We start from the raw sequence: 13,938 nt of genomic DNA on the forward strand, positions 1-13,938 counted from the left end.
GCAAACAGAGGTGTTTGCATCCAGCCCATTGAACACAAAACTCTCAAGTGTTCATTGCATAACTTCACATTTTGGCAGCGGTTTTTATTTCACATTCTTCCATTTCAGAACAAGCTTACTATTTCTAATGATATTTCTAACTTTGGCTTGAAAACATCAGAAGAGTTGATGGCAGTTTGTTATTACGCTGATGATTTTCTTTTATTTTTTTTAACTTTTTCTTTCTTTTTTGGTTTTTTTTTTTGCCAAGACTGTTGCAATGAGTTGAGCATTGGAACACTCTGGAATATCCAAGCACTGATTTCTCTTGAGGTCTGAATTGAGGTGGCTCCTGCAGCTGAAAATCTCTTATTCAGGGGAGGTTTGATGTTGAATTCATGAGGTTTAGGATGGATATCAGGAAAAGGTTTTTACCCCACGGGTGCCAGAGTTCCAGGAGGGTTTGGGAAATGCTCCCAGGTTGGATTTTGGGGTGTCAGTGCAGGACTTGGACTGGCTGATCCCTGTGGGTCTCTCCCAGCTCAGGACATTCCATAATTCCCTGATTTTTCTCTCAAAAGGCACCACAGTGTCTGGAGATTTTCCCTTTGCAGCAAGAGATCGTGCCCTGGGAGTTTTTACCAGAGAAAATAATCAATATTTGAATTCTCATGGTGACAGCAGGGATTCTTCATCCCTGACATCTTTGTTTATACACCAGGATTTTTTATTTTTTTTTAGAGATGCATCCCATTTAAGATGGAAAGCAGAAAGGGAGGCAAATATTAGTGATGGTGTGGAATATTTTTGATGTGGTGGTGTTGATATCACCTCAGTTTTAGATTGCAGCTCCTCTCAGGGCTCTCACTGCTCTCCTGCATGCAGAGGATGCAGATTTGTTAAATTAAATTTACATTATTTCCAAGAGTTTCAATCCCTGACTCATGATAATCCCTCCACATCCTCTGCTCTCTCCTGGCTGGTTCTGAGGGGGTGTTTGAGGCTCTTTGCTCCCTGCTGCCATTTTGCACTTGGCATTGTTGGAAGTGACACCAAACAACGTCCTGCTGATGGCTGCAGTGGGACTGGAGGTGTCTGGGTGGAAATAAACGGGAATGATGGCTTTGAACCATCACTTGTTTGGAATAGAATACCCAAGGGTGGGGTTTTTTATCTTACATATATTATATATGTAATGTAATATATGTAACATAATATGCAATATACAATATGCAATATGCAATATACGATATGCAATATACAATATGCAATATACAATATGCAATACGCAATATATAATACGCAATATATAACATGCAATATACAATATACGATATACAATATGCGATATACAATATGCGATATACAATATGCAATATACAATATCTAATACGCAATATATAATACGCAATATATAATATGCAATATGCAATATACAATATGCAATATACTATATACAATATACAATATATAACATACAATATATAATATACAATATACGATATACAATATACAATGTATAATGCATAATATAAATATATAAAAATAAATATAAATAATTTTGTATAAATAAATTATATTTATATAGTCTATAAATATATATACATATAATATAATTAATATAATGTAATTAATATAATATAATATAATATAATATAATATGTTATATTATGTTATGTTATGTTATATTATAGAATCTTACATTATATTATAGAATCTTATATTATATTACAATATCATAATCATAAATATAAATAACTAACCATAATCATTGTAAATATAATATAATATAATATAATATAATATAATATAATATAGAATAATAATATAAATATATCAAATAAATATAAGTAATTTTGTATAAATAAATTATATTTATATAGTCAATAAATATATATACATATAATATAATTAATATAATATAATCAATTTAATATAATTTATATTATGTTATATTATATTATATTATAGAATCTTATATTATATTATAGAATCTTATATTACGATATCATAATCATAAATATAAATAACTATCCATAGTCATTATAAATATAATATAAAATAATATAATATATAATAATAATATAAATATATCAAATAAATATAATTAATTTTATATAAATAAATTATATTTATATAGTCTATAAATATATAGTATATAATTATAAGATAATTATATTATATATTATATTATAACATAATCATTATAAATATAAATAACTAACCATAATCAATATAAATATCAATATAATATAAAATAATATAGAATAATAACATAAATATATAAAAGATAAATATAAGTAATTTTATATAAATAAATTATATTTATATAGTCTATAAATATATACACATATAATATAATATAATATAATAATGTATTATATTACGATATCATAATCATAAATATAAATAACTAACCATAATCATTATAAATATAATATAAAATAATATACAACAATAACATAAAGATATAAAAAGATAAATATAAGTAATTTTGTATAAATAAATTATATTTATATAGTCTATAAATATATAATATATATTTATAATATAATTATATTGTATATTATATGGCAACATAATCCTCATAAATATAAATATAACTAACCATAATAATTATAAATATAATATAAAATAATATAATATACAATAATAATATCAATATATAAAAATAAATATGAGTAATTTTATACAAATAAACTGTATTTATACAGTATACAAATATAAAATATATATTTATAATATAATTATATTATATATTATATTATTACATAATCATTATAAATATAAATAACTAACCATAATCATTATAAATATCAATATAATATCAAATAATATAATATACAGTAATAATATAAAGACATAAAAACATAAATATAAGCAATTTTATATAAATAAATTATATTTACATAGTCTATAAATATGCTATATATAATATCATATCATATCATAAATAACTAACCATAATCATTATAAATATAAATAACTAACCATAATAATATAAATGTAAAATAAAATAATATATTATATAATAATAATAATAATACAAATATATAAAAGATAAATATAAGTAACTTTATATCAATAAATGGGAACAATTTTTGAACATTTCCAGGGATGGCAATTCCACATTTCCCTGGGCTGCCTCTTCCACTGCCTCACCACCCTTTCAGCAGAGACATTTTTCCTTATATATTTACAATTTGTCCTCCAGAAATGTGTAAACATTAAAAACAATAAATATTTTAACAAAATAATAATAATAATAATAATAATAATAATAATAATAATAATAATTTTTGTTATTTTTAAATAAATTATTTTATTACTGTTAATATTTATTTAAATTAATCAAATTTTAAAATTAATTTTACATAGACATAAAAATTAGTAAAGAGTTTCAAACAAAAAAAATGATTAAAAAGATGAAAAAATTGATTTATTTTCTTCTTGCGTAGCTCGAGAGTATTTCCTGCAGGATCTGGGATAAAAGTGGTTTGTTTTTGGTTAATTCCACAGAATTGTTGTTTTACTTTTAGAAAAGGCTAAAAAATAAAAACGTCTTAGAGGTGAAGAATAAACAGAATTTTTATTTGGGGGATTGCCACGACTACAGAACAATTGTTGTGATTTCTCAGAATGCTCCTTTGAATTCTGCTCTGAGCATTGGCCTGAAATACAACAGCCAAAACAATAATGGATAAATCTGTGTTAGTGCAGAAAAAATCCTTAAAAATCCTCATTGCTTGCCAGTGGCTCTCAAGAGAAATCCCAAACAACATTTTCCTGAACAGGCTGGGTCCTTTTAACTACATCAGGTGCTGGAAACCGAGGCTATTTTTTAATTTTTAATTTTTTTAGTTTATATTTTATTTTTATGTTTATATTTATATTTTAAATTTTATTTTATTTTTTAAATTTTTGAGTCTATATTTTATTTTTTAATTTTTACATTTTTATTTTTAATTTAATTTTATATTTTCATTTCTATTTTATTTTTACGTTTTTGAGTATATTTTATTAATTTTTTTATTTTGTACTTTTTGAGTTTTGTAACTTAAAATTTTGAGTATATTTTATTTTTTATTTCGTTTTTTATGCAACCTTCTCCGAAGGAAACATCTCAAAATATTTCTATTAAAAGTTACTGGATGAAATTTTGTTCTTCAAAATTTCCCTCCAAAATGTTTCTGTTAATCGTGCTGATTATTAAGTAGATTTATAGGGGAAAAAAATTTCCCAATGAGAATTTTGGGTTTAAAAATGACAGAGTTTTTTGACTTCTTGTCTGCCATCTCACTAGATGCTTCATGTTCTTTGAAATAATTCTCAGTGTGCTTGGAAAGCTCACTCACCCTTAGATGAGAAAACTTTCCAGGGCACACTCCTTCAGCTTTCAAAGGATCTGTGTTTGATGCTAAAATCTCGTTTTCAGAATCCTGGCATCTCGCTCAGATCAAAGCTGCTGTTTGGAAGGGTTTTGTTAGTTATGTATTTATTATCGAAGTGTCTTTTCGAACTTGCAAGGCCTTTGTTTGGAAATGGAGGCGAGCAGGGAAAAGCAGAGCCTGCCAAGAAGCGTTGGACACCCAGTGAGGGCACTGCAGAACCTGGCCCGGGGTTGGCACAGCACCAGGAGGAGCAGGAAAAAGAATAAATAATGTGGAATGTAAACACAGGCATGAGGAGCTGAATTCCCAAGTCAGTATTTAGGTGGTTTTTTTGAAGTCTGCTGAACAAAGGAGATTTTTCTTCCAAAGTTCCTGTCAGAATTTCAGGCTGGAGGAGGAGGAGGAGGAAGCTCTCTGAAGGCTTTAGCAGTCAGTAGTGACTCTCTGGCACTCAGAGCCTGCCCCAGGGAATTCCAGGAGCGTTGGATTGCAGGCTCAGGGCGGTGCCATGCTGACTCAGGGGTTTCCCTGTGAGTGCCAGGCCTGGAGGTGGGCACAGCGAACCCCCTGTGCCCTGGATTTGGGGTGCCGAGGCTCCCCCATTCCCCACACAGCTGCTTCTGCTCTCAGCAGTGTCCAGCTGGATCCAGGCTGCAAATTCCTGTTAAGTGCAGCTGTTTGGACAAATCCTTCATGATCAGCACCAAAATTTGCTGTTCAGAGGAATCCAGGCTGTTCCTTCCTTCAGCCTCCATAGGTACAGCTCTGGGATCAGGTGCTGCAAGCGCCTTTGCCTTACCAGTTTTTATGGCAGAGGGATGCAGAGCTGTGGCATTGGTGTCTTTCACTCCATATTTTGTGTTTGTTCTGAGAGGTCCCAGGAGATTGCAAATTGGGAATAAAATCACAGCATCACAGTGACTTTGGGCTGGGAGGGAGCTTAAAGCCCAGATTATTCCACAGCCCTGCCATGGCAGGGACACCTTGCACTGTGCCAGGCTGCTCCAAGCCATGCCCAGCCTGGCCTTGGGCACTGCCAGGGATCCAGGGGCATCCACAGCTGCTCTGGGCACCTGTGCCAGGGCCTGCCCACCCTCACAGGGAGGAATTTCTTCCAGATATCCAACCTAAATTTCCTCTCTGTCAGTTTGAAGCCATCCCAGTGCTCCAGTCCCTTCATCAATTTCATGGCTTCCTCTGGACCTGCTCCAACAGTCCCATGTCCTTCTGATGCTGGGGACATCAGAACCATGGGCAGAATTATCATATAATTATCATTATTTCCGTCCATTCCCAGCCCCTGCACTGCAGAGATGTGTGCAAAGAATGTCCTTCCAAAATAAAAGATGAATTTATTGACATCCTCTCAGTAAGATTTATCATGTGTTGCAGTTTTGATTTTAACCTTTACAGAATAAATTTCAAGTTTGGTGAGGTGTGAGCTGGAAATGAGTGTGAGTTTCAATTATTCCATTTGGGTGCATTATCACCCCCTTCTCCTTTATGCAAACAGAATAATTTGACTTATTTAATTTTGTTTATTTTTTTGATTGTCAGCGTTGGGCAGGGAGGAGCAGCTGCTGGTGCAGGGGCTGGGGGACAGTGCCAGCCCTGCCCTTCCAGGGCACTGCTCAGCTGCTGCTCAGCACCATGTGAGCTCTTCAAGTGCTCTCACGCTATAAATAGCCCAGCACTTTGTTGGTAGTGAGTTTTTATTAATAAACATCGACAGTATTTTTGGAGGATATTTTTAATAATCGGGGGACAGATTAAATGGTTTTTATTTCCGGACTGGGAGGGAGTTTGGGTTTTGTTAACATCAGCCATGCCTCAGCGTGTCCACCATTAAAACATTTTGGTTTAAATATGAATTATCAGTATTATTTGCTGAATGTGTTTATTTTATTATGCCATTATTTAAATTACTGATATTACTATTGTTTTGTTTAAAATTCATAGGATCATGAAGCCTCTGTTTATACAGTAACCCTGATACCAGAGCGAGTGTTAATCACCAAAACGTAAAAAAATACTGTGTTACTCAAAGTGATACTTTGTACCCTGTCCCTAAAGACTTTTTTTGTTTATTAACTCTTAGGACCCTTCCAAGTCTTACAAGAAAGCTGGAGAAGTTGCCCCAGTTGAGTTACACGTGGAAGAAGGTATCGAAGTAGAAACAACCCCTTTATCTAAGAAAGTTTCCCCATTGCATTCTGAAATGACAGATTATATCAAATCATCTCCTCCGACCCTTATCAGTAGCCATAACTCTGATTTAAAGGATAGAACAGAAATTAACGGAGCAACAACTGTCACAGAAAAATTGGCCCAACTTATTGCAACTTGTCCTCCTTCCAAGTCTTCCAAAACCAAGCAGAAGAAGCCTGGGAGTGGAAATGGAACTACATCTGGTCTGGTGAAAGACTCTGGGAAGAAGCTGCCAGGAGCTGTAAGTGCGAGTGGGTTGGTTAACAAAGATTTGGCGAAGAAGCTGCCAGGCTCTGGGATTGCTGTCGGCTTGGTGAACAAGGACTCAGGGAAGAAGCCACTGGGGATTGGCAGCGCAGCCATATTGGTGAACAAAGACTCTGGGAAGAAGCCCCAAGCAATCAGCCCCTTAATTGGATTGGTTAACAAGGACTCTGGGAAGAGGCCGCCAGGGATCAGCGCTCCAACAGGGTTAGTCCACAAGGATGCAGGAAAGAAGCAGCCAGTGACCAGCAGCTCTGCAGTTGGGTTGATCAGCAAAGATGTGGGGAGGAAACTCGCAGGGATCAGCACTCCAACTGCCCTGCCCAGCAAGGAGCCTCTCAAGAAGCCAGTAGGGATCAGCACTCCAGCAGGGTTGGTGAACAAGGATGCTGGGAAGAAGTTGTTGGGAATAAATAGTCCTACAGGTCTGCTTAGCAAGGATTCTGGAAGGAAGGTGCCAGGCCCTGGGAACAGCACAGCTCTGGTTAACAAAGACTCTGGGAGGAAGACACCAGGGATTGGCAGCCCCATGGGGCTGGTTAGCAAGGAGCCTGGCAGGAAGGTGCCAGGAATGAGCAGTGCTGTGGGATTGGTGAGCAAGGAGTGTGGGAAGAAGCCAGCAGGGATTGGCAGCCCGGCTGGTTTGGCTACCAAGGACTCTGGAAGTCTGAAAGCAGATTCCCTCGTGCCCTCCTCAGAGCCCTTTAAGCTTCCTTGCAATTCAAACCTCAGCAGCCTTGAAAGCCATGAGCCTGCGGATTTACTGAAGGAAAACACAACCAGCAAAACCTTTGAGAAGCACATTATGAGACAGAGCAAAGAAAGCATCTTGGACAAGTTTTCAATTCGGAAAGAAATCGCTGACGTAGGCAAGGAGATGTTCAATGAAGGAATGTGTGTTCCACAGGATGCCTACTCATCCGGTGAGAAAGGGATTTATGAAACATCAAAGCACGAGAAGCAGCCTCCAGTTTATTGCACTTCACCAGACTTCAGGACAGGAGGTGCCTCGGAGGTGTCGACAGCCAAGTCCCCGTTCAGCGCGGTGGGAGAGGGGAATCTCCCATCTCCTTCCCCCACTGTGTCTGTGCCCACCCTCAGCAGGAGCCTCTCCACAGCCTCCTCCCAGCTGGCATCCAACTCATTGCACTTAAGTTCCACGGCAGAGCTCCTGGAAGGCATTTCAGATCCCGTGGGCAAAACGCCCTTCTCCTCGGACAGCTCCCTGCTGAGCCTGAACAGGACATTGAACCACACCCTCAGCACTGATTTTAAAGGTGCTGAGAAGGATTTAAGTGATTCAAAAGCATCTTACGTGGAAACTTCGAGAACAAGTCCTCCCACAGGGAAGAAGCCCATTTTGGCAGCTGAGACAGGCATCCACGCTACTGTCACCCCTTCGGTTGTTAGTTTTACCAGCTTGTTTGGGAGCAAGCAGTTCCTCAAGATCGGTGCAATAGCTGCATCTGAGAAATCCTGCCAAGGAGCAAAAAACCTGAGCAGCACTCAGCAATCAAAGCCTTTAAAGAAAAGAAAAGGGAGGAAGCCACGATGGACTAAAGTGGTGTCGAGGAGCGCGTGCCGGCCTCCGAAGGGTCTGGAGCTAGAAAGGTCAGAGCTTTTTAAAAACATTTCATACAGTGCACTGTCGAGCAGTAATTTGGAGCAGGCCAAATTCCTGAAAAACATCGGATCATCCTCGTTTGTGGAGCATGAATTTGTCAAACATCAGTTGCCAAAGCTGAATGAAGCTAATGGACAGTCCCTGGCACTGCTGGCTGAGACTGACAAACAAACTCCAAAGTTCTACAGCTCTCACAAACAACCCTCCAGCTTGTGTATGTCGGATGATTTCTTACCTGACATTTACAAACCCAAGAGAGGAAGACCTAAATCCAAGGAAATGCCAGAGCTCGAAGGTCCCCCCAAAAGAACTCTTAAGATCCCAGCATCAAAAGTCTTCTCAGTGCAGTCAAAAGAAGAGCAAGAACCTCCGATTTTGCAGCCTGAAGTTGAAATTCCCTCGCTAAAACAAAGCTTATCAGGACAAGCTTTTCCTAAAAAGAGGGGGAGACCTAAAAGGCAGATCCGGTCATCAATAAAAATGAAACCGCCTATTCTGTCTGTGGCACCTTTTGTTGGAACAGAGAACTCGAGCAAGATGGGGCCTGAAAGTGAACAGCACCGACCCGGGGAGTTCTTTGAGAGGAAGGACCAGCTCCGAGGGCCAGAGGAAGTCCAAAGCCCCAGTATTTGTAGCATGAGTGATTTGGAAGTAGACTCAGACAGAAAAGTTGCCAAGAGAAATAATGGCCAGTTAATGAAAACAATTATTCGAAAAATAAATAAAATGAAAACTCTGAAGCGCAAGAAACTCCTGAACCAGATTCTGTCCAGTACAGTGGAACCAACTACCAAAGGGAAGATGCAATCCAAGCTCCACAACACCGTGTCAACTCTTGCTGCCACCTTCGGTTCAAAACTAGGCCAGCAAATCAACGTCAGCAAGAAAGGAACGATTTACATAGGAAAAAGGAGAGGGAGGAAACCTAAAGCCGTCCTGAACGGCCTTTTAGCCAGCAGCGCCGCCGGCCTGACAGTTCTGGAGAAATCTGCCCAGCAAGCTCCCGGCACGTCCCTAGGACAGGTCCTGCCCCACCTGCTGCCCTCGGCAGCGAACCCCTCGGAGATCCTGCCGTCCCCGGTGTGCTCGCAATCCTCGGCCGTGAGCGGGGGGCAGAGCCCCGTCAGCAGCGACGCCGGCTTCATCGAGCCCAGCCCGGTGCCCTACCTGCACCTGCACTCCCGGCAGGGCAGCGTGGTGCAGACGCTCGCCATGAAGAAAGCGGCCAAGGGCAGGAGGAGGCTGTCCCCACCCACGCTGCTGCCCAACTCGCCGTCGCACCTGAGCGAGCTGACGGCGCTCAAGGAGGCCACGCCGTCGCCCGTGAGCGAGTCGCACAGCGACGAGACCATCCCCAGCGACAGCGGCATCGGCACGGACAACAACAGCACCTCGGACCGCGCCGAGAAGTTCTGCGGGCAGAAGAAGAAGAGGCACTCGTTCGACCACGTGTCCCTCATGCCCAGCGAGACGTCCGCCGTGCTCGGCAGCCTGAAGGAGAAGCACAAGCACAAGTGCAAGCGCCGCAGCCACGATTACCTCAGCTACGACAAGATGAAGAGGCAGAAGAGAAAAAGGAAAAAGAAGTACCCTCAGCTCCGAGGGAGGCAGGACCCCGATTTCCTCGCTGAGCTAGAGGAGTTGATAAGTCGATTAAGTGAAATTAGGATAACCCACAGAAGTCACCATTTTATACCCCGGGATTTGCTGCCTACCATTTTTAGGATAAATTTCAATAGTTTCTACACCCACCCTACTTTTCCTTTAGATCCTTTGCACTACATTAGAAAACCTGACTTAAAGAAAAAGAGAGGCAGGCCTCCAAAAATGCGGGAAGCGATGGCAGAAATGCCTTTCATGCATAGCCTGAGCTTCCCCCTGTCCAGCACCGGGTTCTACCCCTCCTATGGCATGCCTTACTCCCCCTCTCCCCTGGCAGCTGCTCCCATAGGATTAGGTTATTATGGAAGGTACCCTCCAACCCTTTACCCTCCTCCACCCTCTCCTTCTTTCACCACCCCCCTACCCCCACCTTCCTACATGCATACAGGCCACCTGCTCCTCAACCCCACCAAATACCACAAGAAGAAGCATAAACTCTTGCGCCAGGAAGCTTTCCTCACCACGAGCAGGACTCCCCTGCTGTCCATGAGCACGTACCCCAGCGTCCCCCCCGAGATGGCCTACGGCTGGATGCTGGAACACAAGCACAGGCACCGCCACAAGCACCGGGAGCACCGCTCCTCCGAGCAGCCCCAGGTCTCCATGGACACCATCGCGGCCAACAGCTCCTCCAGAACGGTTCTGGAGTCCTTGAAGCGCTACAGGTTTGGCAAGGAGGCTGTTGGAGATAGGTACAAACACAAAGAGAAGCACAGGTGCCACATGGCTTGTCCTCACCTGTCGCCTTCCAAGGGTTTGCTCAGCAGAGATGAGCAGTGGGTCAGGAGAGAACCTTCGGAGCCCAGCTCCTTGGCGCTGGGATTGCAGACACCTCTGCAGATTGACTGCTCTGAAAATTCCCCAGCCCTGTCCCTGGGGGGATTCACTCCCAGCTCAGAGGCAGCCAGCAGCGATGAACACACGAACCTTTTCACAAGTGCAATAGGCAGCTGCAGAGTCAGCAACTCTGCCAGCACCAACGGACGGAAAAAGTTACCGGAGAGCCCCGGGCTGTTCGGCGGGCAGGACGCAGCGCTGAGCCGGCCCCTCCGCAAGGAGCCCGGGCCTTCCTCCCTGGAGAAGGCCCTGCAGCCCCTGGCAGGTAAGGGAGATCAGCTTTCCATGAGTTTTGCTGAGTTTTGTTGTACCAAACACGGCTGGAGCAGTGGCAGGTGAGGCTTTGGCACTGCAGCGATCGGTGCTTGGGTCCTGCCCCTGCCCTCACCAAGAGCTCTGTTCCATGAGGTTTTATGGGTCCTTTTGTACCAAACACATCTGGAGCAGTGGCAGGTGAGGTTTGGGCTCTGCAGGATCGTTCTGGGGTCCTGCTCTCACCAGGAGCTCTGTTCTGTGGGTTTTGCTGGGTTCTGTTGTACCAAACACGGCTGGAGCAGTGGCAGGTGAGGCTCTGGCTCTGCAGGATCGTTCTGGGGTCCAGCCCTGCCCCTGCCCTCCCCAAGAGCTCTGTTCCTGCAGTGTCAGCACAGGCTGACATGGGATTTCCCCCAGAGCCACCCACAGCACTCTGTCCCCCTCCCAACAAACTCCTCTTGCTTCCTTCCACGCTAAGGCTTTGCTTTCTCATGCAGAGGTCTTTGCTTTTTCCATACAATTTTGATTTTCTGGAGAAATGAGGGAAATTCTCACAATTTTTGGTACTTTCAAAGCCATGTGTGAAGTTTGGTTGGTTTGGTTCAGACCACCTGTTGCTGCTACTGTTGTGAGTAGTGTTTCCATTTAAGACATTGTTTCCTATTCCTTTTGTAACTCCATTTTGGTAATTTGACAATCTCTGCTGCAACAGAGCTTTCAATCCTTGCCTTGAGGCCTCTTGCAACACCTCAGAACAGCTGGGGTTGATGCTGGGGATGCCTGAGACCAAGCCTGGAAATTTTGGATTTATTCATAGTTGGGAAATGCATCTGACAGCCTCGAGCAAAACTGGAACAGGAGGAGCAGGAACAGGAGCTTGTCATTTGCATAATAGTGAGGAAAAGAAAAGAAAATAAAACCTGCAAAGGGCAAGTGCAGCTTGTGCTCCTCCTGCTTCCAGGGTGTGAAGGAAGCCTGAGCTGCTTCTCCCTTCCCTTCTTGCCGGCATTCTCCCTTGGAGTTTAAATCATTTTCCCAAAGCCGCTTGTGACTAATATTTCACAGAGCAAGAACTGAAAAAATCCCTCCTCACATTCCTGGCTCTCATCTTGCTCCTTCCCATGGGATTCTGATGCCTGCTGCCACCTCCTCTGCTCTGCCCACCTGTGTGTGGACAGGGATTTTCTCTTGATTTGGGGGCTTTGTGTTTCCCTTCTTTATTTTAAGCACAAATTCATATTTCTTTGTGCTGGTACTGAAATCACTTGAGGTGGTGAGTGGGGTGTGGAGAAGGCAGCAGAGCCATGAGATTGCTTCTCCTGCAGTGATGGAAAGAGAAGTTCCAGGTGCTGGGTCACTCAGAGGGTTAAATTTGGCTCTGAGGAGTGAATTGTGCAGCTCTGGGAATTGAGAGGGGTTTTCCTTTGGGGTGAGTGATCTCACCTGGGTTTGTGTGAGGAATAACCCAAGGAGGGGGAGAGCTTTTTGTGCAGGCTCTGCCTGCTCCCTGCCCTGGAACTTGGGGTGATTCCTCAGGCTGGGATGTGACTTCCAGACAGGGCATTCCCAGCTGGAACCTGGATATTTAGTGAGGTTGGCATTAGGCTCAGTGTCCAGCCCCACACCACTCAGAAAACTTAAACCACCTCTGGTACAAAGCCCCAGGAAAGGGAAATGCCACATTTGGGGGGTTTTAGATCCATGTCAGCTTGCATGTTGTGTTTGCGGTGGTTTGGTTTTAGCCACGGTGCCAAATGGTGATTCTGAATCCATGACCATGGATTAAAGATTAAAGGAAAGGCAGAGATGGAGGGAAAACCTCTGGTGCATCAAAGATTGTTTATTTATAAAAGCAGATGCAGTTTAGGTGTGTGGTGGTGTTGGATCAGAGACTTGGAATAAGCAGCCAGGGATCGGCATCAGGGAGCCCATCCAGAATGGATCTTTGGGATCCACAGGGAATGATTGTGATGCTTTATTCCAGAGGATTCCGTGTGGAAAATCTACCTCAGCTCCACCTTTTGAACAGAAACCTGGCCTAGCTGGTTGAACAAATTCTTTTTACCATATTGGCAGATACTTGCAGGGGTTTGCCCGTGTGTGAGTTGTGTTAGGAGAGGGTTGTGTTGGTTCTTTGTGCATTTCCCACGTCTCAGTTGTGTTATTAGAGTGTTGTGTTGGTTCTTTGTGTATTTTCCATGTCTCAGCTGTGTTAGCAGAGGATTCTGCTGGCTCTTTGTGCAGACAGGACTCCCAAGGAGGTCACAGTTTCCCAGGAGCTGAAGCACAGGTGGAATTTCCCACCTGAGGCTGTTGTGTGACCTTGGCACAGCCACAGTGGGGCAGCTCACGAGGCTCTGGGGTTTTTTGTAGGTTTTTTTGTCCGGGGCAGTTTTGCAGGACTGTGCTGCCTGTTCATGCTAAGCTGTTCCCGACCTTCTGCAGCTTCCCATCAGAGTTATTTTGGACAAGTGATGCCCTGTCTTAGGCCAGCCTTGCTGTGCTGCTTACAGCTCCTGTGGCTCGGGGTGTTGCACTTGCAGTCCTGGCAGGAGGAAAACGGGATCAGCCCAGGTCCAGGAGGAAAACGGGATCAGCCCAAGTGCAGGAGGCAGGCAGGGAGGAAAGGGGATCAGCTGCAGTCGGTTCTGCTTCTGTTCCTCTGCCAACACCGGGCCGGGTGTGAGGCTGCTCCTGCTCTGGCTGTCCCGGTCTGGA

The 13,938-nt window shown here is 42.4% G+C and overlaps 1 protein-coding gene across 3 annotated transcripts in view; it reads left to right on the forward strand.

The window, feature by feature from the left end:
* ASH1L (ASH1 like histone lysine methyltransferase) overlaps positions 1-13,938 on the forward strand; it is a 75,174-nt gene that overhangs the window by 17,610 nt on the left and 43,626 nt on the right. For all 3 annotated transcript variants that reach the window (XM_054292769.1, XM_054292770.1, XM_054292771.1), the window contains exon 3: positions 6,469-11,230. In XM_054292769.1, coding sequence (XP_054148744.1) covers positions 6,469-11,230 — 4,762 coding nt within the window. The remainder of the gene's footprint in view (positions 1-6,468; positions 11,231-13,938) is intronic.

The sequence above is a fragment of the Melozone crissalis genome, unplaced genomic scaffold, assembly GCF_028551555.1.
Source record: "Melozone crissalis strain CALT ecotype California unplaced genomic scaffold, PUWL_Pcris_2 ptg000114l_1, whole genome shotgun sequence".
Taxonomy (NCBI): domain Eukaryota; kingdom Metazoa; phylum Chordata; class Aves; order Passeriformes; family Passerellidae; genus Melozone; species Melozone crissalis.